Source organism: Moschus berezovskii, chromosome 6 (genome assembly GCF_049115385.1).
Source record: "Moschus berezovskii isolate FMDL1 chromosome 6, NW_MosBer_1.0, whole genome shotgun sequence".
NCBI lineage: Eukaryota > Metazoa > Chordata > Mammalia > Artiodactyla > Moschidae > Moschus > Moschus berezovskii.
The window spans coordinates 88,081,466-88,106,421 of record NC_142465.1 but is presented as its reverse complement, the minus strand read 5'-3'; the positions used below and the strand labels follow the sequence as shown (position 1 = coordinate 88,106,421).

The 24,956-nt window shown below is 40.7% G+C and overlaps 1 protein-coding gene across 5 annotated transcripts in view; it reads right to left on the bottom strand.

Annotated features, from left to right (window-relative positions):
• The window catches only part of ITPR2 (inositol 1,4,5-trisphosphate receptor type 2), a 639,393-nt gene that overhangs the window by 276,338 nt on the left and 338,099 nt on the right, over positions 1-24,956 (bottom strand). For all 5 annotated transcript variants that reach the window (XM_055395002.2, XM_055395004.2, XM_088837263.1 and 2 more), the window contains 3 exons: positions 18,671-18,861; positions 11,865-12,007; positions 3,979-4,087 (listed from right to left, as the gene is read on the bottom strand). In XM_055395002.2, coding sequence (XP_055250977.1) covers positions 3,979-4,087; positions 11,865-12,007; positions 18,671-18,861 — 443 coding nt within the window. The remainder of the gene's footprint in view (positions 1-3,978; positions 4,088-11,864; positions 12,008-18,670; positions 18,862-24,956) is intronic.

Below are 24,956 nucleotides of genomic sequence, written 5' to 3'. Positions count from 1 at the left end.
ATACTGGGGAAGACTGAGGGAAAGAGGAGAAGGGGACGACAGAGGATGAGCTGGTTGGATGGAATCACTGACTCAGTGAACATGAATTTGAGAAAACTCCAGGAGATAGTGATGGACAGGGAAGCCTGGCTTCAGTTCATGCTGTTGTGCTACAGTTCATGGGGTTGCAGTTGGACACAACTTTGACTGAACAGCAATAACAAGTAGGAAACTAACATAGTAATGAAAACACAACCACCTGTTATCCCAGGACAGATAATCAGGATTTTTTCCTGAAAATACACAGTAAGTTGTAAAATAATGGCTTTGACCAGCTTCTGAATCTGTTACCCAAGGCCATTTCATCCAGACTGGTGGGTCCTTTAGGTCCCCTCCACTGGCATAGAAAAGGTAGCACCAGCCATGTAACATGGGCCAACTGACAACATGCAGAGATCGTCCATTACTGTCTCTTTCCCAGGAGAGGTACTTGAGTCATTCTAGATATAATATGCTTTCTAAAAATTTCATATAGGGAGAAAAGTCTTCTCCTTCCACTAATAGAAATGCTTCTCAACCTACAACATTTAGAATTAAAATGTTGACTAAGATCCAGAATTCTTTCAGCTACAGTTTTCTTATCCCATCTTTAATAGACACAGAAATTAAGAAATGATATTTATATAAGTCTCTTTTATGTTTTTCTAAGTTAATGACTACATTCCATTCCTTAATGTTTAATTCTAGGTTTCTAAACTTTTATCTATTTTGGATATTATATTCTACTATATTCGGTCTGCTTATGACTTAAAATCTAGCCCCACAAACATGTTGGACAAAATATACTAATCTTTCTTAACAGTGATATACATCATTTGTAAAAGTTGTCTGTGATCTGATAAATAAGATTAGGCAGAGAGGAAGGAGCTTTGGTTTTGGCTGGTTCTGGTTCTGGCCCTGCTGTGTGACCTTAGGTAAATCACACTACCCCTCTGGGTCTCAGTGACATCATCTATAAACCAGCTTGGACAAAACACCCAGATACAATGTCTTAAAAAGAGAGGCACCATGGAAGCAACCTAGATGTCCATCGACAGATGAATGGATAAAGAAGTAATGGTACATAAACACAATGGAATATTCAGTTCAGTTCAGTCACTCAGTCGTGTCCAACTCTCCGCGACCCCATGAACCACAGCACGCCAGGCCTCCCTGTCCATCACCAACTCCCGGAGTACACTCAAACTCATGTCCACAGAGTCGGTGATGCCATCCAGCCATCTCATTCTCCATCATCCCCTTCTCCTCCCGCCCCCAACCAGTCCATTCTAAAGGAGATCAATCCTGGGTGTTCATTGGAGGGACTGATGCTAAAGCTGAAACTGCAATGGAATATTACTCAGCCATAAAAAGGAATGCATTAGAGTCAGTTCTAATGAGGTGGATGAACCTAGAACCTATTATACAGAGTGAAGTGAGTCAGAAAGAGAAAGATAAATACCATATTCTAACACATATATATAGAATCTAGAAAAATGGTACTGAAGACTTTATTTACAGGGCAACAACGGAGAAACAGACATAGAGAATAGACTTATGGACATGCGGAGAGGGTGAGATGTATGGAAAGAGTAACACGGAAACTTACATTACCATATGTAAAACAGATAGCCAACGGGAATTTGCTGTATGGCTCAGGAAACTCAAACAGAGGCTCTGTATCAACCTAGAGGGGTGAGGTGGGGAGGGAGATGGGAGGGCGTTTCAAAAGGGAGGGGATACATGTATACCTATGGCTGATTCGTGTTGAGGTTTGACAGAAAACAACAAAGTTCTGTAAAGCAATTATCCTTCAATAAAAAATAAATTAATTTAAAAAAAGAGAGAGAGGCACATAGTATTTTGTTAATTCTATTGAGAAAGTATCACTTGTGGCAAAAACAGTTGATAAGTATTCTTCATTACCTCCTTCACAAAGATAACACTGGGGGTATTGAGGCTTATTTGTATTTTAACAGTCCCAATTGCAGACTGGGAAGGCCCAGTGCTGAAAAAGCCTGAGGGACACTGCAGGTACATGGATTAGGACAGGTTTCCGGAGCTAATGTACGAGGAAGGGTTGGGGGCGTGGAACAGAGGCGGTCCTGTAATATCCAGGCAGTGCAGAGCCCTGAAGGTTCCTGAAAGGTTCTCGTGATCTCCGCAGACACTGACAGGACCCCAGAAGCATGTGAAATGCACTCCGTGGTGGCCTTTAGTAAGCTGTGCCATTGGTCTCCATCTACCCAGTGCCCAGACACTAGGGCCGGCACTTAATAGTTGCTCACAATGTGTGTGAGCTGCCTGAGTGAATGAGCCTAAAGAGCCTCAGCTGACCCCTTCCCTGCAGACTGTGTCCTGGGGGCGCCGTTCACATCATACTAGATGGGAATAGTGTCCTTAGAGCTCTGAAAACAGCAGCCCTGCCTCCCGTCAAGAAGGTCTCAGGGAACTGGGCACTGGTGTTTTCTAGGCAAGAGAAGATGAAAGCCTGAGTGATGGCCCTAGGAGTGTGAAGGAGACCCAGACAGCAGCACGAATTATTTTACAGTGGTTTGGGAGATGTGCTGAAATTCTCCTGACTAGTCATAGTAAAATCTTGCCAGATTTCTTTCCTAGTTCCTTTATAGTAATTCAATAACCATCTATTACATAAAATTGAAATGCTTATCACATATCTTCCATTAAGCACAAATAACTGTTATCATAAACTTCACCCATCTGTAAAAAATTCATATGGCCTCATTTTTTCTACCTTAGGATTTGATACTTCAGCCAATATCAAACAATCTATAGCAATAGTTTGAAGAACCAAAGGAGAAAGAAACAAAAAGTCCCAAGGAACTCTATGTACCGTTTTTAAGAACATACCATATAGTCAAACTTATAAGCATATTTCTTGAGTCCTAGGCTACAGCAATATTTATTAAAACTGTATTGACCACCTGTATTTTATTTATGTTTCCCAAATATAGTTTAAAGGATGATGAGAACTTATGCAATGCAGAAGTCATTTTGATTACTGAAGCAAACAACTGATTCAAATGCTGTATTTTGAAGCTATCCCCCCTTCTATTAATATCCAAGATTCCGCTGCAATTCTTTTCTACCAAAATATGTTAAGAAAAAAATCTACCACTACAATCCTTTTGGAATTAGATAGTATATGCATAAATAAAAATAAAATCTTTCCAATTTTAAACATACCAGATAATTAATATTTACAGAAACAGAACAAAAAATTATTAAGGAGCATGTTACAAATTATGTTTGATACCTAACATAAAGGTAAACAGTAAAGGTAGCTAGCCAAAAAAACCTACATTAGATTTATATTTTAGATTTAAGTGTATCACCCTGGGTATTAAACATGCTGCCAGCTATCTCTTAATGAGCACCTGAGCTGTCATTTTTAATAACAGAGTGACAATTATTATCTATAAGTTGATATTCCCTGAAAATCATCTGTGCAATATTTAGTACAGTTAAGAATAGAAACTTACAGTTCCATTTATTTAAAAAAGTATTATTTTATAATACTGGGCATAATATTATACAAAATGACATGAACATATCGTACAATGAAAAATCAACATATTCCAAAATGCACAGACTATTTAAATTAACAGCAGAACTTTGTACAAAATCATAATAATGCTTAAGAAAGATCATTTGGTCCATTGACACTACATGAGAAAAGTATACATATTAATGAAAAAATATAATAATAACAAATAAACCAAATACTTTGGCCATTCTAATCTTAGTTACTTCTCAAATCAAAAGTAAACATTAAGAGATGAACAACATAAAAGCTCAAATTATCTAATTCATCTAAGTAAACACACTATTAATATGTAATACAAATAATCATATACTAATAGTCTATTGTAATTTATTCATTATAGTATTCTAGAAATTCTATTTTATTTTCAAATAGCAAGAAAAAATTTTAAATACCTCTTCCACAAAGCTGTCTTTCTTCTCTAGCATTTCTCGTAAAGTCTGAAGAATTTTAATGCACAATTTTTCTTCTTTTTCCATCAGTTTCTTTGTATGATTAATCAACCTTAAAACAAAACATTAAGCCTTAATAGGACAGTAATTTCTCTTTAAGTTAATATAATAGCATCACATGCCAGAGGGAAAAAATAATCACACCATTATTTTAGAGTATAGATACATGTCATCAAAGTTTTAAAATTATACTCCAGCTTATAAACTTTATATTATAAAACTTTTTCTTTATAGTCAGTATACTCCAGTGCTTCTCAAGTTTATTCAGATAACATACTTTTAGTGGGACACAATATTCTAAAAAGACCAATGAAACGGTGATTATCTTCAAGTCTATCATGTGAACTAAAACAAGTTAATTAGGAAAGAAATATGAATATCTGCAGTATAGTACACTTTATTATATTATGCCATACTATATTATTTTCCATGTCGTATATCACATTAACTATATAATAACAGCATACAACACTGGAGCCTTAGCATTAATGGGATGCTTTCCAGTTTCCATTAATAATAACTGCTATTTTTCACTGCTAGGGCTTGGTAGAAATTGGCAGTTTTCATGATTAGAAGCAGAAAAAAAGTAAATTCAAGATAGTTTATCCATTTACTATTTTTGCTATAACTTGAGCAAAGATTCTAATTAATTTTACAGTGGTGACCTCTGCAGCAGAGTTCTGTCAAAAGAAATATTTGAGGTCACAGTGATATAACATCTCCAAGAACTCAGAATCAAATAAGATGCTGAGAATCAGAATTTTCAGCTTAGCACATACAACTCATGTTGTTAAAAAGCTGATTCTCTAAACAACCCTGTGAGATATGTCCTCCTAGAAAAAAACAAAACCATGTAGAATATAATGGAATGATCTGATTTCAGTGACATAACGGGAATCCTGTGGGACAGAGCCCCGAGGAAAAGTGAGCTTTCACTAGATAGCGGCTAGTCAGTGCTTATCAAGTGTCAGCGTGAAGTATGAGCGCTTTCCATGAATTTTCTCCACTTATTCTCACAGCAAGCCAAAGTCATGTTAGGTTCTATTAACAGGCTAATTTTGCTAATGAGAAAACAGAGACGCAAAGAGGTAAAGCAACGTGCCTCCGGTTACACAATTGTTAAGTTGTGGGATCTGGAAATAGACCAGGTCTATCTGACTTCCGGTAGTCATGATGGATGTGAGAGCTGGACTATAAAGAAAGCTGAGTGCCAACTGATGCTTTTGAACTGCGGTGTCGGAGAAGACTTTTGAGAGTCCCTTGGACTACAAGGAGATCCAACCAGTCCATCCTAAAGGAAATCAGTCCTGAACGTTCATTGGAAGGACTGATGCTGAAGCTAAAACACCAATACTTTGGCCACCTGATGCAAAGAACTGACTCACTGGAAAAGACCCTGATGCTGGGAAAGATTGAAGGCAGGAGGAGAAGGGGACACCAGAGGATGAGATGGTTGAATGTCATCACTGACTCAATGGACGTGAGTTTGTGCAAGCTCCGGAGTTGGTGATGGACAGGGAAGCCTGGTGTGCTGCAGTCCATGGGTTCGCAAAGAGTTGGACATGACTGAGTGACTGAACTGAACTGAACATGACTTCAGAGTCAAAATTCTGAAGCACCACTCTGTGGAGACAGGACATCCCTCCACTGATGAAGGGAGTCCTAGGTTATACACAGCTGCGTCTTATATGAAGTTAGAGCAGAGAGAAAGGCAAAAGCCATAAACTGGACAAAGAAGCCATTACATTTTGTTGGGGAGCTGCCTAGGGCTGACCAGAGAAGGTTTCAGAAACAATGTAACATTTAACTATGAAGATTTCACCTGGCAGGAAACAGTGGAGAGAAGTGATTTCAAAGGGAATGAAAGAAAGGGCAGAGGCAGAAAAGCTGATGTCATGTCCAGGAAATAAGTATACTCTAACTGCCAGCTGACAGTTAAAGACATGGAATAGGAGAGTGTAAAAAGTGCAGTCTGAAAAGAAAGAACTGGGAATATTATGCTGAAGAGTGTGGAATTTGTAGAAAATAGAGAACCACTGTGTTAAAGGATCTGTATGATCCTGCCTGCCTGTTAAAAAGATGGCAGGGGGAACAAGGACATGGAAGCGTGAGAACAAATAAGAGACGAACAGGGCACACGATGGGGAAAGGGCATAAGAAGCAATACAGAAATAAAATAGCCATGGCCTGGCAAACAATGGCATACAGGACGTGGAAAAACAGAAGGAAGGGAGATCACAAGATGCCTGAAATGTATGAGTTGGGTTAGCAGATGGGCAATGATAGTTTTAAATGACACCTATGTCTGAGGAGGCCTTAAAAAAAGCTGTGAAAAGAAGAGACGCGAAAAGCAAAGGAGAAAAGGAAAGATATAAGCATCTGAATGCAGAGTTCCAAAGAATAGCAAGGAGATATAAGAAAGACTTCCTCAGTGATCAATGCAAAGAAATAGAGGAAAACAACAGAATAGGAAAAACAAGAGACCTCTTCAAGAAAATTAGAGATTCCAAGGGAACATTTCATGCAAAGATGGGCTCGATAAAGGACAGAAATGGTATGGACCTAACAGAAGCAGAAGATATTAAGAAGAGGTGGCAGGAATACACAGAAGAACTGTACAAAAAAGATCTTCACGACAAAGATAGTCACGATAACGTGATCACTGGCCTAGAGCCAGACATCTTGGAATGTGAAGTCAAGTGGGCCTTGGAAAGCATCACTACAAACAAAGCTAGTGGAGGTGATGGAATTCCAGTTGAGCTATTACAAGTCTTGAAAGATGATGCTGTGAAAGTGCTGCACTCAATATGCCAGCAGATTTGGAAAACTCAGCAGTGGCCACAGGACTGGAAAAGGTCAGTCTTCATTCCAATCCCAAAGAAAGGCAATGCCAAAGAATGCTCAAACTACCGCACAATTGCACTCATCTCACACGCTAGTAAAGTCATGCTCAAAATTCTCCAAGCCAGGCTTCAGCAGTATGTAAACCGTGAACTCCCAGATGTTCAAGCAGGTTTTAGAAAAGGCAGAGGCACCAGAGATCAAATTGCCAGCATCCGCTGGATCATGGAGAAAGCAAGAGAGTTTCAGAAAACCATCTATTTCTGCTTCATTGACTATGCCAAAGCCTTTGACTGTGTGGATCACAATAAACTGTGGAACATTCTGAAAGAGATGGGAATCCCAGACCACCTGACCTGCCTCTTGAGAAACCTGTATGCAGGTCAGGAAGCAACAGTTAGAACTGGACATGGAACAACAGACTGGTTCCAAATAGGAAAAGGTGTACGTCAAGGTTGTATATTGTCACCTTGCTTATTTAACTTCTATGCAGAGTACATCATGAGGAACGCTGGGCTGGAAGAAGCACAAGCTGGAATCAAGATTGCTGGGAGAAATATCAATAACCTCAGATATGCAGATGACACTACCCTTATGGCAGAAAGTGAAGAGGAACTCAAAAGCCTCTTGATGAAAGTGAAAGAGGAGAGTGAAAAGGTTGGCTTGAAGCTCAACATTCAGAAAACAAAGATCATGGCATCTGGTCCCATCACTTCATGGGACATAGATGGAAAAACAGTGGAAACAGTGTCAGACTTTATTTTTGGGGGCTCCAAAATCACTGCAGATGCTGATTGCAGCCAGGAAATTAAAAGACGCTTACTCCTTGGAAGGAAAGTTATGACCAACCTGGATAGTATATTAAAAAGCAGAGACATTACTTTGCCAACCAAGGTCCGTCTAGTCAAGGCAATGGTTTTTCCCGTGGTCATGTATGGATATGAGAGTTGGACTGTGAAGAAAGCTGATCGCCGAAGAATCGATGCTTTTGAACTGTGGTGTTGGAGAAGACTCTTGAGAGTCCCTTATACTGCAAGGAGATCCAACCAGTCCATTCTAAAGGAGATCAATCCTGGGTGTTCCTTGGAGGGACTGATGCTAAAGCTAAAACTGCAATACTTTGGCCACCTCATGCGACGAGTTGACTCACTGGAAAAGACTCTGATGCTGGGAAAGGTTGGGGGCGGGAGGAGAAGGGGACAACGGAGAATGAGATGGCTAGATGGCATCACCGACTCTGTGGACATGAGTTTGAGTGAACTCCGGGAGTTGGTGATGGACAGGGAGGCCTGGCGTGCTGCGATTCATGGGGTTGCGGAGAGTTGGACACGACTGAGCGACTGAACTGAACTGAACTGAACTGATTTCATGTTGGGAAGGAATAGTGATTTCCTCTTAGACATGTTACATCTGGGCAGGGCGCTATATGTCCATGTGGCAAGGCATATTTTTTGGTTGAAAGTTCTCCTGGCAAGAAACAAAAACCTGCCTCTCTGAAAGAGTTATTCAGTCTCTTTTTTACAGACTGTGCTGTCCTTAGCTGCTCCGTCATGTCCGACTCTTTATGATCCCATGGACTGTAGCCCGCCAAGATCCTCTGTCCATGGGGATTCTCCAGGCAAGAATACTGGAGTGGGTTGCCATGTCCTCCTCCAGGGGATCTTCCTGACCCAGGGATCAAACCCAGGTATCCTGCATTATGTGCAAATTCTTTACCATCTGAGCCACCAGGGAAGCCCAAGAATACTGGAATGGGTACCCTATCTGTTTTCCAGGGGCTCTTCCCAACCCAGGAATTGAACCAGAGTCTCCTGAATTTCAGGCAGATTCTTTATCAGCTGAGCTACCAGGGAAGCTCATGAAAATCATTTGGTGGACACTGTAAATTTCTTTTGACATTTTTTGCTCTTAGGCTATTTCTATTTTCTTTAATTCTTCTTTAGATAAAATATTTAATTCACTAACCATTTGAAAATATTGGTGAGAATAAATGAACACTTGTTTGGGATTTATATAAAGTATTCATCTATCAAATAATGTTTAGTTGAATTAGATCATTTGGCTTTCAAATTTTTTCAGTATCTAAGTAAAGAGTAAGCTTCACAAAACAATTCACCATACAAATACATGAATGTGAGTGTATTTATACAATGATCACAGAAAGTTACATTTACTATATGAGATGCATACTGATATTTTATATTCTTTCCCAATTCTTTTTTACAAATCAATGGTTTCCTCTTCAAAAGTCACATCCCATAATTTGGGAAACATTAAGCTTCTCCTTCATAAGGGAGGAGTAAGTGTGGATATTAATAAACTACATGCAGCCACCATAAAAGCCAATACTCACAATGACCTATTCTCTCTCACTGCACGTGACTAATGTGAAATCTGGTCCTTTCCTGGGGTTAGCCCTGACATTCTCCAGCAGACCCATCTGACTCAACAAGTTCCAATAATTCAATTCATTTGAAGAAGTCAGAAGCCCCACTTAAGACCTACAGCAATTAACGATGTTGGATTCTAATTTTACTGTAATAGATATCTTTGCAAATAAAACTCTTGGTTCTTCCCAGAATTATGGAAGTAAACAGATATCCCCGAGCCTCAAGCCATGCTAAATCACTCACATACAAATGCATAAAAATCCTTTCTCTAACCACTAAACTATGTGTGACTTTCTCTTCCTCCATCTGAATGTAGGACCTGTGATACAATCTCAGTGTCAGGTCATTCTGCTTCTCTCCTTTGAATTTACCTAACACTGCAACAGACTTGCTTCATCTTCAGCACAGGTGAATATTTTCTTGACACTTTGAGTTACTTTACATCACCTTCTCACACACCTAGATCCTTAAGTTCTAGACCAGAATTTTATTTGAGATTGTTGAAATGTTCTACAACTGTGCTGTCTTAGTTGTTGGCCAAGCTACCTAGGGCTGCTGAGTACTTAACGTGTGGCAAATGTCGACTGAGGGACTAAATATTTTATCTGTGTTGTAATGAATTTAAACTTTCATATTAATAGCCATGTATAGTAATCATATTGACACTAATTCTTGACACTGAATCAGCAAACTCTTTTTCTAAAGGGCAAAACAGTAAATAGCTCAGGCTCTGGAGGCCATGCAGACTAGGCCACTAGTCAGTTCTGCTGTAATAGTATGAAAGGAGCCACTGATGCAGAGAAGGCAATGGCACCCCACTCCAGTACTCTTGCCTGGAAAATCCCATGGACGGAGGAGCCTGATAGGCTGCAGTCCATGGGGTCGCGAAGAGTCGGACACGACTGAGCGACTTCACTTTCACTTTTCACTGTCATGCATTGGAGAAGGAAATGGCAACCCACTCCAGTGTTCTCACCTGGAGAATCCCGGGGACGGGAGAGCCTGGTGGGCTGCCATCTATGGGGTCACACAGAGTTGGACACGACTGAAGCGACTTAGCAGCAGCAGCCACTGATGACAATACATAAATGAATGTGTGTGGCTGTGTTTCAATAAAACTTTAGTTGCAAAAATTATCAATGGCCTGTGGGTCAGTTTGCCAAACACTTGTTTAGACCATCAAGCATCTGGGAGATAGCTATAGCATTATATGAATATCCTGGAGTTAAAATTCTCAGATTTATTGCCTACTTTTTAACCTATGTTATATATACATTGATATATATTCATGGGAGATAAAGTATATTTGTCAAAGACCCTATTTTTATACTAGACAACACCTCTACTTTTTTTTCCAGTGGCTTCCACAGTCAACAGTTTGCAGACACTCTAGACCTCTTCATTTAAAAATGCTTATTAGAAGGCTGGTTAGTGTCCAGACAAGCCTATTCTTCCCAGGCTTCTTAAGATACAATGATCAAGAGTCAAGAATTCCTGATTCTGGCCATAATGGAGAAACTCCACCTGCTCTTCAACATGACCCCTGTAGTCAATTCTTCGTACCCCATACCTCGTTTTCTCTCCCCAAATCCAAATTTTAACTGGTAAAAGAAAGAAACACTACCTGTGTCCCCTCATCCTTCAATTTCTGCCTCACTATGTCACAGTCAATAGAGGAGGCTTTGAGACCATTTTAGCCATATTCTCAACCATACAGAAGAGCTGTGACAAATAATGTTCAAGGGGGTTGCAGCTTCTTCTGACCCTTCATCCAGATTCTCTCCCCAAGGAGACCATGTACCTCTGCCTGGCCATCTTGAGTCAACATGTGATTACTTGGACAAATCATTCAGTGAAGGGTCCTCAACATTAAGATGCATCTTTCTGGAGCTACCTAAAACTTTCTCTCACAACTGCTTTTATTTCCTTGAGAATTGCTCCTTTACCATTAAAATGAAAATATTCTTGGATAAACACACCCACTGCAACAGACCTGAGAATACCACAAAAATGCTAAGAGAAATACATAAATGAAAGAGCTTTAGATGAGCATCATCAGAGCAGCATGGCTGAGTGCCAGGTTGAGACTTAACCGCTGGTTACTGAAGCACACCTGGGCCTCAGTTTTCTCATCTCTAAAAGGAGGCCCAATCTCTCAGAGCATGCGTGCAGATTAGATAACATGGATAAGCACACACAGGACAATAGCCCACATAGTTAGACCTCAACAAATGCTAGTTCCCTTTCCTTCCTCTTTCTCTTAAGGAAAATCAGTGACCTTACACTGAAATCTTTCCAAAGTTCACGCCATATAGCTACAGAAAGGACTCAGAACCAAGATATTATTTTATGCGATATTTTGTGCCCAATGATACATTCCATTTTCAGTAAATGTTAATAAATAGGATAACCTGAAAATCACCAAAACAAAATTGCCATTGAATCACACTAATGATTTTGGAAGCACATTTGCAGGGATTTCAGACGCTTTACATGCTCTGTGGACTGTCATGAGGCACCAGCAGCGTCAGAAAGCAGGGATGGCAGAGGCAGGCTCAGTGCGGCAGCACCAGCAGCATCTCGGCTGAAACCACTTACTTCGACATGAAAGCGCCACATCTGATTCTCGCATCGCTCCCCTCAGGAAACAGCAGTTCTGGGCTGTACAACACATCAACCAAGACTGAGAACTCAGCCTGCATCATCGGGCTGAACTGTTGCTCCAGGGAGGCCACCACATCCTAAGGAACAAAGCACAAGAGAAGACACATGAAGACCTGGCTCAGATTTCATCCTTTAAAAATATGACAAGCTTATGAATACTAAGCAGAAATGAGACGTGGGACTTTCAGAGAAGAGGTATCCTACTTCCCAAAGCACTGGATGCATGTGCTTTAAGCAGAGGCTGGGTTTCTGTCTGAACACTTCCCGGATCTCCTTTTTCATTTATATGATAAAGGAGGAATGGGTAGCTATAGATTTCTAAGAATATCCAGGAAAGATAAAAAGTCAGTAAAGCCACTGCTACAAGCACTGCAGTGTCTGGGACTGTAACACAGATAGTGCAAAAGTGAAAGTGAAAGTCTCTGCCGTGTCCAACTCTTTGCAACCCGTGGACTAAACAGTCCATGGAATTCTCCAGGCCAGAATACTGGAATAGGTAGCCGTTCCTTTCTCCAGCAGATCTTCCAGACCCAGGAATCGAACCTGGATCTCCTGCATTGCAGGCGGATTCTTTACCAACTGAGCAACCAGGGAAGCCCACAGACAGCACACGTATTCATCAAATTGGAGTTAGAGTATGCTCAGGGAACAGCTAAAAAAGACTTCATATGTGTCACTGGTCACCTGGAACTGACCATTTTTTTCCAGTGGGTGAAATTCCCTGACATATTACCTGAAGCAGTATTAATACTACACAAGGGTTCGATGACATTCAGTAGTATTTCAAATTATACTTTTTGACAGACACTGTTGATCATCTACCAGTAGCCTTTCCTCATCCTTTTCCTTGCTAACAGGATCTCCATGTTTTTTCTCAGTCAGGCAACAACATTGTCAGGGAGAGGAGCCCCTGCCCGCCTTCCCTAGAGTCAAGGTTGATTGGTTTAAGCCAATCATGGTCATTCCACGTCCTCTGCCAACAAGTGGTTAGGCGTGATTCTGTGACACAATCTTGGCCAATAAGACATCAAGTGAAGTCTGCTGAGTGTGAGGGTGTGTATGGAGTTGGGAAGTGGGCAGGGCAGATTCTTTAGAAACTATCTATGGCTTCTAAGATAGCCTCAGAGTGTGAAAATTCAAAATACAAGGCAGCCCTCAAAGGACCTTTGAAGACCAGCCTTAAGTTGAAAGTCAACAGGCCAATGGTGGTTGGGACCCTGGCCAATGAAGCTACTGAATTAAACACCTCAGGAAGAGCCCTAGTTTCAGATTCCTTGCATGTGAAAAGATATAATTTTTATTATTTAAACCACTTTTAGCTGTTAATTATAGCTGAAAGCAGTCAACTGACATGTTTCTTAAATTAACTATAAGCAATGATAATTAACTGAACATTATTTAATGATGAAAGCCTCCCCTTTTTGTTTTAAAATTAACTAAGAAAACAAACTGAAAAAAAAAAACCATATAAAGCAATACTTTATTCGCCCATAACTGTGGCTTTTTTCTGTTAAGCAGAAAACTGACTGCCAATTGCTTATTGTTACTCTCAGCATATGTTTTTAAGTTATTTTCTTCCTGGTAGCCTGTTAATTTCTTATGACTAGATTTCAGGAGTTACCTTTCCTTCCCTTTAAGCAAAAGTGATCATTTCTCCTTCAATTACTAAATAAGTTTTCTGAGAAATTCCTCATAATATTTGAGAGAAAAGGCAGAGACACCAGAGATCAAATTGCCAACATCCGCTGGATCATGGAGAAAGCAAGAGAGTTTCAGAAAAACATCTATTTCTGCTTCATTGACTATGCCAAAGCCTTTGACTGTGTGGATCACAATAAACTGTGGAACATTCTGAAAGAGATGGGAATCCCAGACCACCTGACCTGCCTCTTGAGAAACCTGTATGCAGGTCAGGAAGCAACAGTTAGAACCGGTCATGGAACAACAGACTGGTTCCAAATAGGAAAAGGAGTGCGTCAAGGTTGTATATTGTCACCTTGCTTATTTAACTTATATGCAGAGTACATCATGAGGAACGCTGGGCTGGAAGAAGCACAAGCTGGAATCAAGATTGCTGGGAGAAATATCAATAACCTCAGATATGCAGATGACACTACCCTTATGGCAGAAAGTGAAGAGGAACTCAAAAGCCTCTTGATGAAAGTGAAAGAGGAGAGTGAAAAGGTTGGCTTGAAGCTCAACATTCAGAAAACAAAGATCATGGCATCTGGTCCCATCACTTCATGGGAAATAGATGGAAAAACAGTGGAAACAGTGTCAGACTTTGTTTTTTTGGGCTCCAAAATCACTGCAGATGCTGATTGCAGCCATGAAATTAAAAGACGCTTGCTCCTTGGAAGGAAAGTTATGACCAACCTTGATAGTATATTAAAAAGCAGAGACATTACTTTGCCGACCAAGGTCCGTCTAGTCAAGGCAATGGTTTTTCCCGTGGTCATGTATGGATGTGAGAGTTGGACTGTGAAGAAAGCTGATCGCCGAAGAATCGATGCTTTTGAACTGTGGTGTTGGAGAAGACTCTTGAGAGTCCCTTATACTGCAAGGAGATCCAACCAGTCCATTCTAAAGGAGATCAATCCTGGATGTTCATTGGAGGGACTGATGCTAAAGCTGAAACTCCAATACTTTGGCCACCTCATGAGACGAGTTGACTCACTGGAAAAGACTCTGATGCTGGGAAAGGTTGGGGGCGGGAGGAGAAGGGGACGACGGAGAATGAGATGGCTGGATGGCATCACCGACTCTGTGGACATGAGTTTGAGTGTACTCCGGGAGTTGGTGATGGACAGGGAGGCCTGGCGTGCTGTGATTCATGGGGTCGCGGAGAGTCGGACACGACTGAGCGACTGAACTGAACTGAACTGAACTGAACCATGGAGGAAAAAAAATCACATAAATGGAAACTAGATATTATACAAAAGCAGGAAGAGAATATGGTTATCAAATGTGACCACAGTTACCGTAGTTTAGAAAACATCACTAAAACGTACCTCTCTTTCAGATTACCTCTCGACTTCATTTCATTCTCTAAACAAATTGTGTCCAGGCATCTATGATATGAGTCTTTATCTCCTATTTCGATCATGGATCAACCTTGTAATCTCTTTGATTCATTGCTTCCCCAATGTGAAAACCCAGGATAATGATACTAGCAATTACATAGGCTTGCTGTAAGGATTAAAAGTAAATACATACAATAGCCTCTACAATGTTTTATAATAGCCTATAATGGAAAATAATCTGAAAAATGACCACTGATGTACACCTAAGGCTAATACAACACTGCAAATTAACTATATGAAGTACTCTACGTGGATTCTTTACTGTCAGATCCACCAGGGAAGCTCTCACTACCCCCCAAATTAACTATACTTCATTTTTAAAATGGCCAAAAAACCTTTAAAAAAAAAAAAAAGAAAGAAAAAACAGCCTCTAACATGTACTGCTGCTGCTGCTGCTGCTGCTAAGTCGCTTCAGTCGTGTCCGACTCTGTGCGACCCTATAGATGGCAGCCCACTAGGCTCCCGTCCTTGGGATTCTCCAGGCAAGAACACTGGAATGGGTTGCCATTTCCTTCTCCACTAACATGTACTGGGCACTCCTTAATGTTAGTAATCATTGAATATCAGTTAGCTGCAATCATCACCATGTTGCTAAATTCAGTGGTTACTTTACTGTTCTCATCTTACTTAAGCATTTTAGACACTGTTCCTGATTCATCAAACACTTTCTACTCGTGGTTCTGTAACATCACATTTTTCCTCTGTTTTCCACCTATGTCCTGACTACTCCTTTACCAGATTCCTGGTCCTTTCTCTTCTGTATCTAAGTTTCTTGTGAGGAACCTCATGAAACTGCATGATTTTGACATCATATGTATGCTGAAAATTCCCACATTTATATTTCCTGCATTGATATCTTTTCAAACCACCCCAGACTCATACATCCATCAGTCTGTTTGACACATCCATATAGATACTGACATAGGCATCTCACACTTAAAATTCTCCATACAGAATCTCTTGATTCCAACTCTCCCATTCTTCCTTACCGTAGCAAATGATCTAATCATATTATACCAAGGCTCATCCTTGATTTCTCTTTCCAATATCTCACAACTCACCCATCGATCCACCAAGCCCCAGTGGCTCTAGGACCAACTATATCCAAAATTTATTATCTTCATTGCTATCATTAAGCCCTTAAGCCAAGCCACCATTACCTTTTACCTGAATTAATAGCTAATGAACTAGACTCACTGCTTATGTCTGGACCCAATAGTCAATTCACCACTCAAAATCCACAGTGTTTTTTTAAAGGTAAACCAAGTCATGCTTCAGTTCAGTTCAGTTCAGTCGCTCAGTCGTGTCCGACTCTGCGACCCCATGAATCACAGCCTATTCTCTGCTAAAAATCCCCCAATGATTTTCCATCACATTTAGAATAAAGCCAAACACTTTATCATGCATGGCAGTCTCTACATGATTTGGCTACTTATTTCATAATACTCTCTTCCTTTGCTCACATCTGCCCCAGGGCTTCTCTTGGTTTTTCAAATCCCCAACCTCATTCCTGCCAAAGCATCATTGCATTTACTCTTCCTTTCCCATAAAGCTCTCTTTGAATAGACTCCTCCTTCTCAATTGGGCATCAACGGCTCCTCAATGGAGAAGCGCTCCCTCTCTACAGGATCACTCTCCCAATGACTCTCCATCATACCGTTATCATGATTTATTCATAGCAGTTTTAATTATCTAACATTGTATCATTTACTTAATGGGTGACAATGCATTTTCCATGAAGGCACAGACATCTTGGTTCTATCTCCAGTACTTCAACACAGTGGCTGGTACAGAGTATTCATCAAACATATATTTACCCAGTGAATGCCACTGACTATGCTGAAATAAGTTGAAAGCATGCCCTCTCTATGCTGGTTGACATGAATATCTCTCCCCTGAAATGTCTGCTCCTTTGACTCATGAACGTGTTTGCCTACTTTCTGGCTGTACCTTTTTTCCCTCATTTTATTTGGCCATTCTGCAACTTCTGGCAGCCTAAAAATATGTTCTTTGTTTTCCTATCACTATACTCTCTCTTTCAGCAATACCAACAAACTACTACCTCCAAATATAGACCTACCTTCCAATACATTCAGTAGCCAATAAATCTAATTCACTGTGTCTTCAATGAGCATAGCCAATATCCTTCCACTGTATTCTCTCCTTCCTTCTGACAGCCCAGGGTCTACAATGTCACCTAGTCTCCAATCATCATGCCACTTCAATGTCCTTCATGCTCCCTCTCTATCTCCATCTGAGAACCACCAGGTCTGCTGACCCTGCCTTCATTTTTTTAATAATTTTATTTATTTAGTTAGTTATTTTTGGCTGTGCTGGGTCTTCATTGCTATGCACAGGCTTTCTCTAGTTGTATCAAATGGGGGCAACTACACTCATCTATTAAAACTCTGAATCTTCACCAAGTAATCTACTCATTACCTCCTATAATATTTATTCCAGTTCACGTTCTGATCATTCTCCATGCCAAAAACTTTCCTCAAGCCATACTCCAGTTTGTGCCATGAAATCTTTCACTGCTTATGTGAGTGGGAAGGTATCTCCTATGGGCCAAATTGTTTTCCTCTCAAAGCTCATATGATAAAGCCCTAATCCTGGTGCTTTGAGGCTTCCCAGATGGCGTTAGTGGTAAAAAAAAAAAAAAAAAAATCCACCTGACAAAGCAGGAGACGCAAGAGACGTGGGTTCAATCCCTGCACCAGGAAGATCCCCTGGAGAAGGGAATGGCAACGCACTCCAGTATTCTTGCCTGGGAAAGTCCAAGGGCAGAGGAGCCTGGCAGGGCTACAGCCCATGGGGCCGCAAAGATGGACACAACTGAGCAGCTGAGCACACAGCACATACACAGCGACGCTTCAGAATGTGACTATATTTGGAGTCAGGGACTTTAAAGAGGTAATTCAAGTAAAATGAATTCATATGGAAGGGCTCTACTTCAAAATGACCGGTGTCCATACCAGAAGCAATTAGGACGGAGACGCGTATGTGCACAGAGGGAAGACCATATGAGGACACAGTGACAAGCATGCCACCTGCAAGCCAAGAAGAGAGACCTCAGAAGGAAACAAGCCTGCCAACACCTTGATCTTGAATTTCTAGCTCCAGAGCTGTGAGAAAGAAATTTCTGTTGGTTAAACCACCCATTCTGTGGTATTTCGTGATGGCAGTCCAGGTAGATTAATACAATGCCTCTCTTTACTCAGTGTCCCAGAATGTCCAGGCCAAACACAGGAGTGGGATACTATGCAAATTATTTGGGAGTAAAGGTGCTCACACCATTCTCATCAAAGAAATATAAAAGGATATTGAGACATGAACTAAAGCAAGGTTGTGAAATATTTATTACATGGGTCTTCACAGTAAATTATTCCACCAAATGTATTACAGTTATTATTTTGATATTAAGACCCATTACCTTACTGACAGAACACATTAAATAATACCTACTCAAAAAGAAAAAGACTCCCAACAACTTCTATCTGGAAGCAATGTTTTAAAAAGGATAGCGTTGGTTGGACATTGCAAAGCAAAGCCTGGTACCCAACTAGAATTTGATATTTTTAACCATAGTTTATGTGACCACATATATTAAAATTATCATTTAAAAAATATTAATGTCATTTCATGCTCTTATTGTACCTGTAACTTTTCAATAATATTTCTGTAATCCCAAGAAGGCCCTCCAAGAGCTTCCTTAAAGCGTGGTCCAGAGCGAGCTGATAATCTCCAACCCATGGCCGCTCTCTGCACCATATTTGAATGACTCTTCATGAAAAGAGTATTCACTTGGCTGTCCAAATCCACTGGAATGGCAATTCCACGATTCTTTGCTGAAAAAGAAAGATTTAAAAACACTTTCCTCTTAATATGACTAAAGTTACTTGCCTGGTATCAAAACAATTAAGATAGAACAAATACAAAAGAAAAAAATGAGACAAATTCTGATATGTAACGTAAAGCATGGTGATTATAGTTAGCCATGCTGCTGCTGCTGCTGCTAAGTCACTTCAGTCGTGTCCGACTCTGTGTGACCCCATAGACAGAAGCCCACCAGGCTCCCCCATCCCTGGGATTCTCCAGGCAAGAACACCGGAGTGGGTTGCCATTTCCTTCTCCAATGTGTGAAAGTGAAAAGTGAAAGTGAAGTCGCTCAGTCGTGTCCGACCCTTAGCGACCCTATGGACTGCAGCCTACCAAGCTCCTAGTGTATATTTGAAAGTTCCTAAGAGAGTAGATCTTAAATGTTCCCATTATAAGAAAAAAAATTATGACTGTGAGATTGTTAACTAAATTTACTGTAGCAATCATTTCACAATATATACATATATCAATGAAAATATTATATGCCAATTATATCTCAATAAAATGGGGAAACGGAGAAGGCAATGGCAAGCCACTCCAGTACTCTTGCCTAGAAAATCCCATGGATGGAGGAGCCTGGTAGGCTGCAGTCCGTGGGGTCGCTATGGGTCGGACACGACTGAGCGACTTCACTTTCACTTTTCACTTTCACACATTGGAGAAGGAAATGGCAACCCACTCCAGTGTTCTCACCTGGAGAATCCCAGGGCCGGGGGAGCCTGGTGGGATTCTGTCTATGGGGTCACACAGAGTCGGACACGACTGAAGTGACTTAGCAGCAGCAGCAGCAGCAAAATGGGGAAAAAAGAAAACTATCAAGCCTTCAAGTTCTGCCATTAAATTATTTTACACAACTACAAAAGTGTTTAACTTGAAAGTGTCTCAGGTCTTAAGACCAATGATTAAAATAGGCTCATTAAACATTCAAGAACTTATTTGATTTCTTGATGGTTAATGTTTAAAATATACTTTATATAGCATCAATATGGAAAAACACTTTATAACAATCATATATATATTTGTACCTTCCTAGATGCAGAAGAAAATTAAAAAAACAGATGGAAAATACATGACAAAATCCTGCCAGTCCATTTTATAAATATAATTCTTGTATATATGTGTACGCACACACATGAACAAAACTGCATATGGTAAAACATCTGAGACAAGAAACCTAAAAAATTGAAAAGTATGAGAAAATATGCATTGGAAAATAGTACACAGTACACGTTCTTCTTTCTAAGATCCACTGAAATTTATATTTTAATAGACATAGTTTTCCCTGGTGGCTCAGATGGTAAAGAATCTCCCTGCAACAGAGAAGACCCAGGTTCAATCCCTGGGTTGGAAAGATCCCCTGGAGAAGGGAAAGGCTACCCACTCCAGTATTCTTGCATGGAGAATTCCATGGACAGAGAAGTCTGGTGGGCTACAGTCCATGGGGTTGCAAAGAGTCAGACATGACTGAGGAACTAACATTTTCACTTTCATTTCATATCACAATACTGTATAACAAGATTGTTTACCAAAAAAATACAGAAATGTTGAGGCATTTTTGCAAGCAGAATGAAGATGGGATTCGTCCATCAGAGAAAGAAGAGAAGAAATTGCTCTGCAAGAGATCAGAGTTATTAGAACAGGCCTTCCTAGGTTCCCAGCCAAACAATACATAGATGGACATGGGAGGTGGGAAAGCCGGCTGGCAACTCCAGAAAGAACAACATCTGAATAGCTGGGAAGTTCAGGCCCTCCTCTCTCTGACTAGCATAAACAGAGTGAGAAGCAGCAGAGCTTTTACCCAGAGGATAAAGTTAGAGAAGTTGCAGAAATGTTCTATCAAGAAACAAGAATACCTGCCTGGAGAGGATGCCAAATGAAGGTGTTAGGGATTGACGAGAAGCTGAATAGGGCTGGAATAACTCCAAAGATCCTGATCAAATAAGAAGTAGAATGCAAGGAGAGAGGGGGTAACCCCAGTAAAAAGAGAAAATATATCAAAGATTTCAACCCATGGGGAAAAGCCTCCTGATTTTAACACTTGTTAGTATTTCCAGCTTGTTTTCTCTCTCTCTCTCTCTCTCACACATACACTCCAAGAAAGCCTGTGCATCATTTTGCAAGGGGGCTTCCCTGGTGGCTCAGATGGGAAAGAATCTGCCTGTAATGCAGGATACCCAGGTTCATTTCCTGGGTGAGGAATATACCCTGGAGAAGGGAATGGCTACCCACTCCTGTATTCTTCCCTCATCCAGAATTCAGGGTAAGCCTTGTCATTTACATGAGAAAGCAAGTAGAGAAACACTCTCAAAACTGCAGTGGAAGCCCGTGCAGGTCATTTACAGATCTTTATAACTATGACATACCACCACGAATCACAGGGAAACACAAGAACATTGAGAATAGCCCTGGGCCTTCCCTGATGGTCCATTGGTTAAGGGTCTGCCTTGCAGCGTGGGGGACACCAGTTTGATCCCTGGTCCAGGAAGATTCCACGTGACTCAGAGCAACTAAGCCCATGTGCCACAACTACTGAGCCTGCTCGCCTAGAGCCTGTGCCCTGAACAAGAGAAGCCACCACAGCTAGAGAAAACAGGTGACCAGCAACAAAGACCCAGAACAGCCAAAACATTAAATATGTCTTAAAAGAGAAAAACAAATATCGCATATTAATGTGTATATGTGGAGTCTAGAAAATGGTACAGATGATCTTGTTTGCAAAACAGAAGTAGAGGCACAGATGTAGAGAACAAACGTACAGACACCAAACGGGAAAGGGAGTGAGATGAATCGGGAGACCGGGATTGACACGCATGCGCTTCTAGCGATAAAACAGACTATCTAATGAGAACCTACTGCACAGCTCAGGGAACCCTATTCAGGGCTCTCTGGTGACCTAAATGGAAAGGAAATTCGAAAAAGAGAGGGAATTTTATACGTACAGCTGATTCACTCTGCTGTACAGTAGAAACTTACACAACATTGTAAAGCAAGAATACTCCAATAAAAACTAATTAAAACAAACAAGAATAACCTGCCCCAGGGAAAACAGAAATGATTCAGGGAAGCATCAGAAAAAATTCAAATAATTCTAATTATTGTCCTCAGAAAATGTGAGCACACACCACATTGAAAAAAATAGAAAATAAAAATAAGAAAGCAATCTTGGAAATTAAAACGATTGCCTAGATTGTACAAAAGAAATTTCAAAATTGGCTGAAAAGGTTAGGAATAAGGAGCCCCTGGTAGCTCAAGTGGTAAAGAATCTGCCTGCGTGCAGGAGATCCAGGTTTGATCCCTCGTTTGGAAAGATCCCCTAGAGAATGGAATGACTATCCACTCCAATAGTCTTGCCTGGAGAATTCCATGGACTCAGTAGCCTGGCATGCTATAGTCCACAGGGTTGCAAAAAATCAGACACGATGGAGGAACTAACTAACATTTGGATAACTGGGAAAGTCAAGGAATCTTCCACAACACAAAGCATAAAAGAGTCAAAGGGACAATATAAAGAGGATGAAAAGATGGAAATACTTTGTAAAAAAAAAACCAGTACATCTAGAAATACTGTGGTGCTAAATGGAATAAGCATTCGTTATCTAGAAAATTCACTCATGTGAGAACATTTGAAGACTCATAATGATAGATGAAATATTATAATAGACCATATTTTAAATAAAATGTGTGAATGTTAGTCACTCAGTCATGTCCAACTCTTTTGCGACCCCCTGGACTGTGGCCTGCCAGGCTCCTCAGTCCATGGGATTCTCCAGACAAGAATACTGGAGTGGGTTGCCATTTCCTTTTCCATTAAATAAAATAACTATGCATAAAAATGAGTCCAAGGGAAACTAAAACAGAGAGAAAATGAAATAGGGACAGTCACCCAGGAAGTCAAATACCTAATAAATGTAAGCTCCAGAAAGAAACATCCAAGACAATGGAAGAGAAGAAAGGATTAAGAAAATATAGAAGACAATTAATTATTTGAGTTGAAAAAAAATGCGAGTCTTAACTGAAACGTTCTACTGTGTGTGTTCAGTTCAGTTCAGTTCAGTTCAGTTGAGTCGCTCAGTCATGTCCGACTCTTTGCGACCCCACGAATCACAGCACGCCAGGCCTCCCTGTCCATCACCAACTCCCGAAGTTCACTCAATCTCATGTCCATCGAGTCGGTGATACCATCCAGCCATCTCATTCTCTGTCGTCCCCGTCTCCTCCTGCCCCCAATCCCTCCCAGCATCAGTCTTTTCCAGTGAATCAACTCATCATGTGAGGTGGCCAAAGTACTGGAGTTTCAGCTTTAGCATCAGTCCTTCCAATGAACATCCAGGACTTATCTCCTTTAGAATGGACTGGTTGGATCTCCTTGCAGTCCAAGGGACTCTCAAGAGTCTTCTCCAACACCACAGTTCAAAAGCATCAATTCTTCGGCAAATAGGATTAAATAAGCATACTGTCCATATTCTAATCAACATGTATAATGGTATTATCAGTTGAATTGTGTCTGCCAAAAAATATGTGTTGAAGTGCTAATCCCAAGTACTTGGAAAGGTGACCATACTGGGAAATAGGGTCTTTGCAGATGGAATCAAGTTAAGTTGATGCCAGATTAGGGGGGGCTCTAATCCAATACACTGCACTTTGCTGGAGCAGCTGTGAAGAGATTTTCCATGACCAAGGTAAGAGAAACCTAAATAAGACGGTAGGTTTTGAGAGGGGGCATCAGAGGGCAGACACACTGAAATCATAATCACAGAAAACTAGTTGATCTGATCATATGGACCACAGCCCTGTCTAAGCCATGCCATGTGGGGCCACCCAAGACGGATGGGTCATGGTGGAGAGGTCTGACAGAATGTGGTCCACTGGAGAAGGGAATGGCAAACCACTTCAGTATACTTGCCTTGAGAACCCCATGAACAGTATCAAAAGGCAAAATGATAGGATACTGAATGAGGAATTCCCCAGGTCGGTAGGTGCCCAGTATGCTACTGGAGATGAGTGGAGAAATAACTCCCGAAAGAATGAAGGGATGGAGTCAAAGCAAAAACAAATACCCAGTTGTGGATGTGACTGGTGATAGAAGCAAGGTCCGATGCTGTAAAGAGCAATATTGCATAGGAACTTGGAATGTTAGGTCCATGAATCAAGGCAAATTGGAAGTGGTCAAACAGGAGATGACGAGAGTGAACGTCGACATTCTAGGAATCAGTGAACTAAAATGGACTGGAATGGGTGAATTTAACTCAGATGACCATTATATCTACTACTGTGGGCAGGAATCCCTTAGAAGAAATGCAGTAGCCATCATGGTCAACAAAAGAGTCCGAAATGCAGTACTTGGATGCAATCTCACAAACGATAGAATGATCTCTGTTTGTTTCCAAGGCAAACCATTCAATATTACAGTAATCCAGGCCTATGCCCCAACCAGTAATGCTGAAGAAGCCGAAGTTGAACAGTTCTATGAAGACCTACAAGACCTTTTAGAACTAACACCCAAAAAAGATGTCCTTTTCATTATAGGGGACTGGAATGCAAAAGAAGGAAGTCAAGAAACACCTGGAGTAACAGGCAAATTTGGCCTTGGAGCACGGAATGAAGCAGGGCAAAGGCTAATAGAGTTTTGCCAAGAGAACGCACTGTTCATAGAAAACACCCTCTTCCAACAACACAAGAGAAGACTACACGTGGACATCACCAGATGGTCAACACCAAAATCAGATTGATCATATTCTTTGCAGCCAAAGATGGAGAAGCTCTATACAGTCAGGAAAAATAAGACCAGGAGCTGACTGTGGCTCAGATCATGAACTCCTTATTGCCAAATTCAGACTGAAATTGAAGAAAGTAGGGAAAAGCACCAGACCATTCAGAGATAACCTAAATCAAATCCTTTATGATTATACAGTGGAAGTAAGAAATAGATTTAAGGGACTAGATATGATGGATAGAGTGCCTGATGAACTCTGGACGGAGGTTTGTGACACTGTACAGGAGACAGGGACCAAGACCATCCCCATGGAAAAGAAATGCAAAAAAGCAAAATGGCTGTCTGAGGAGG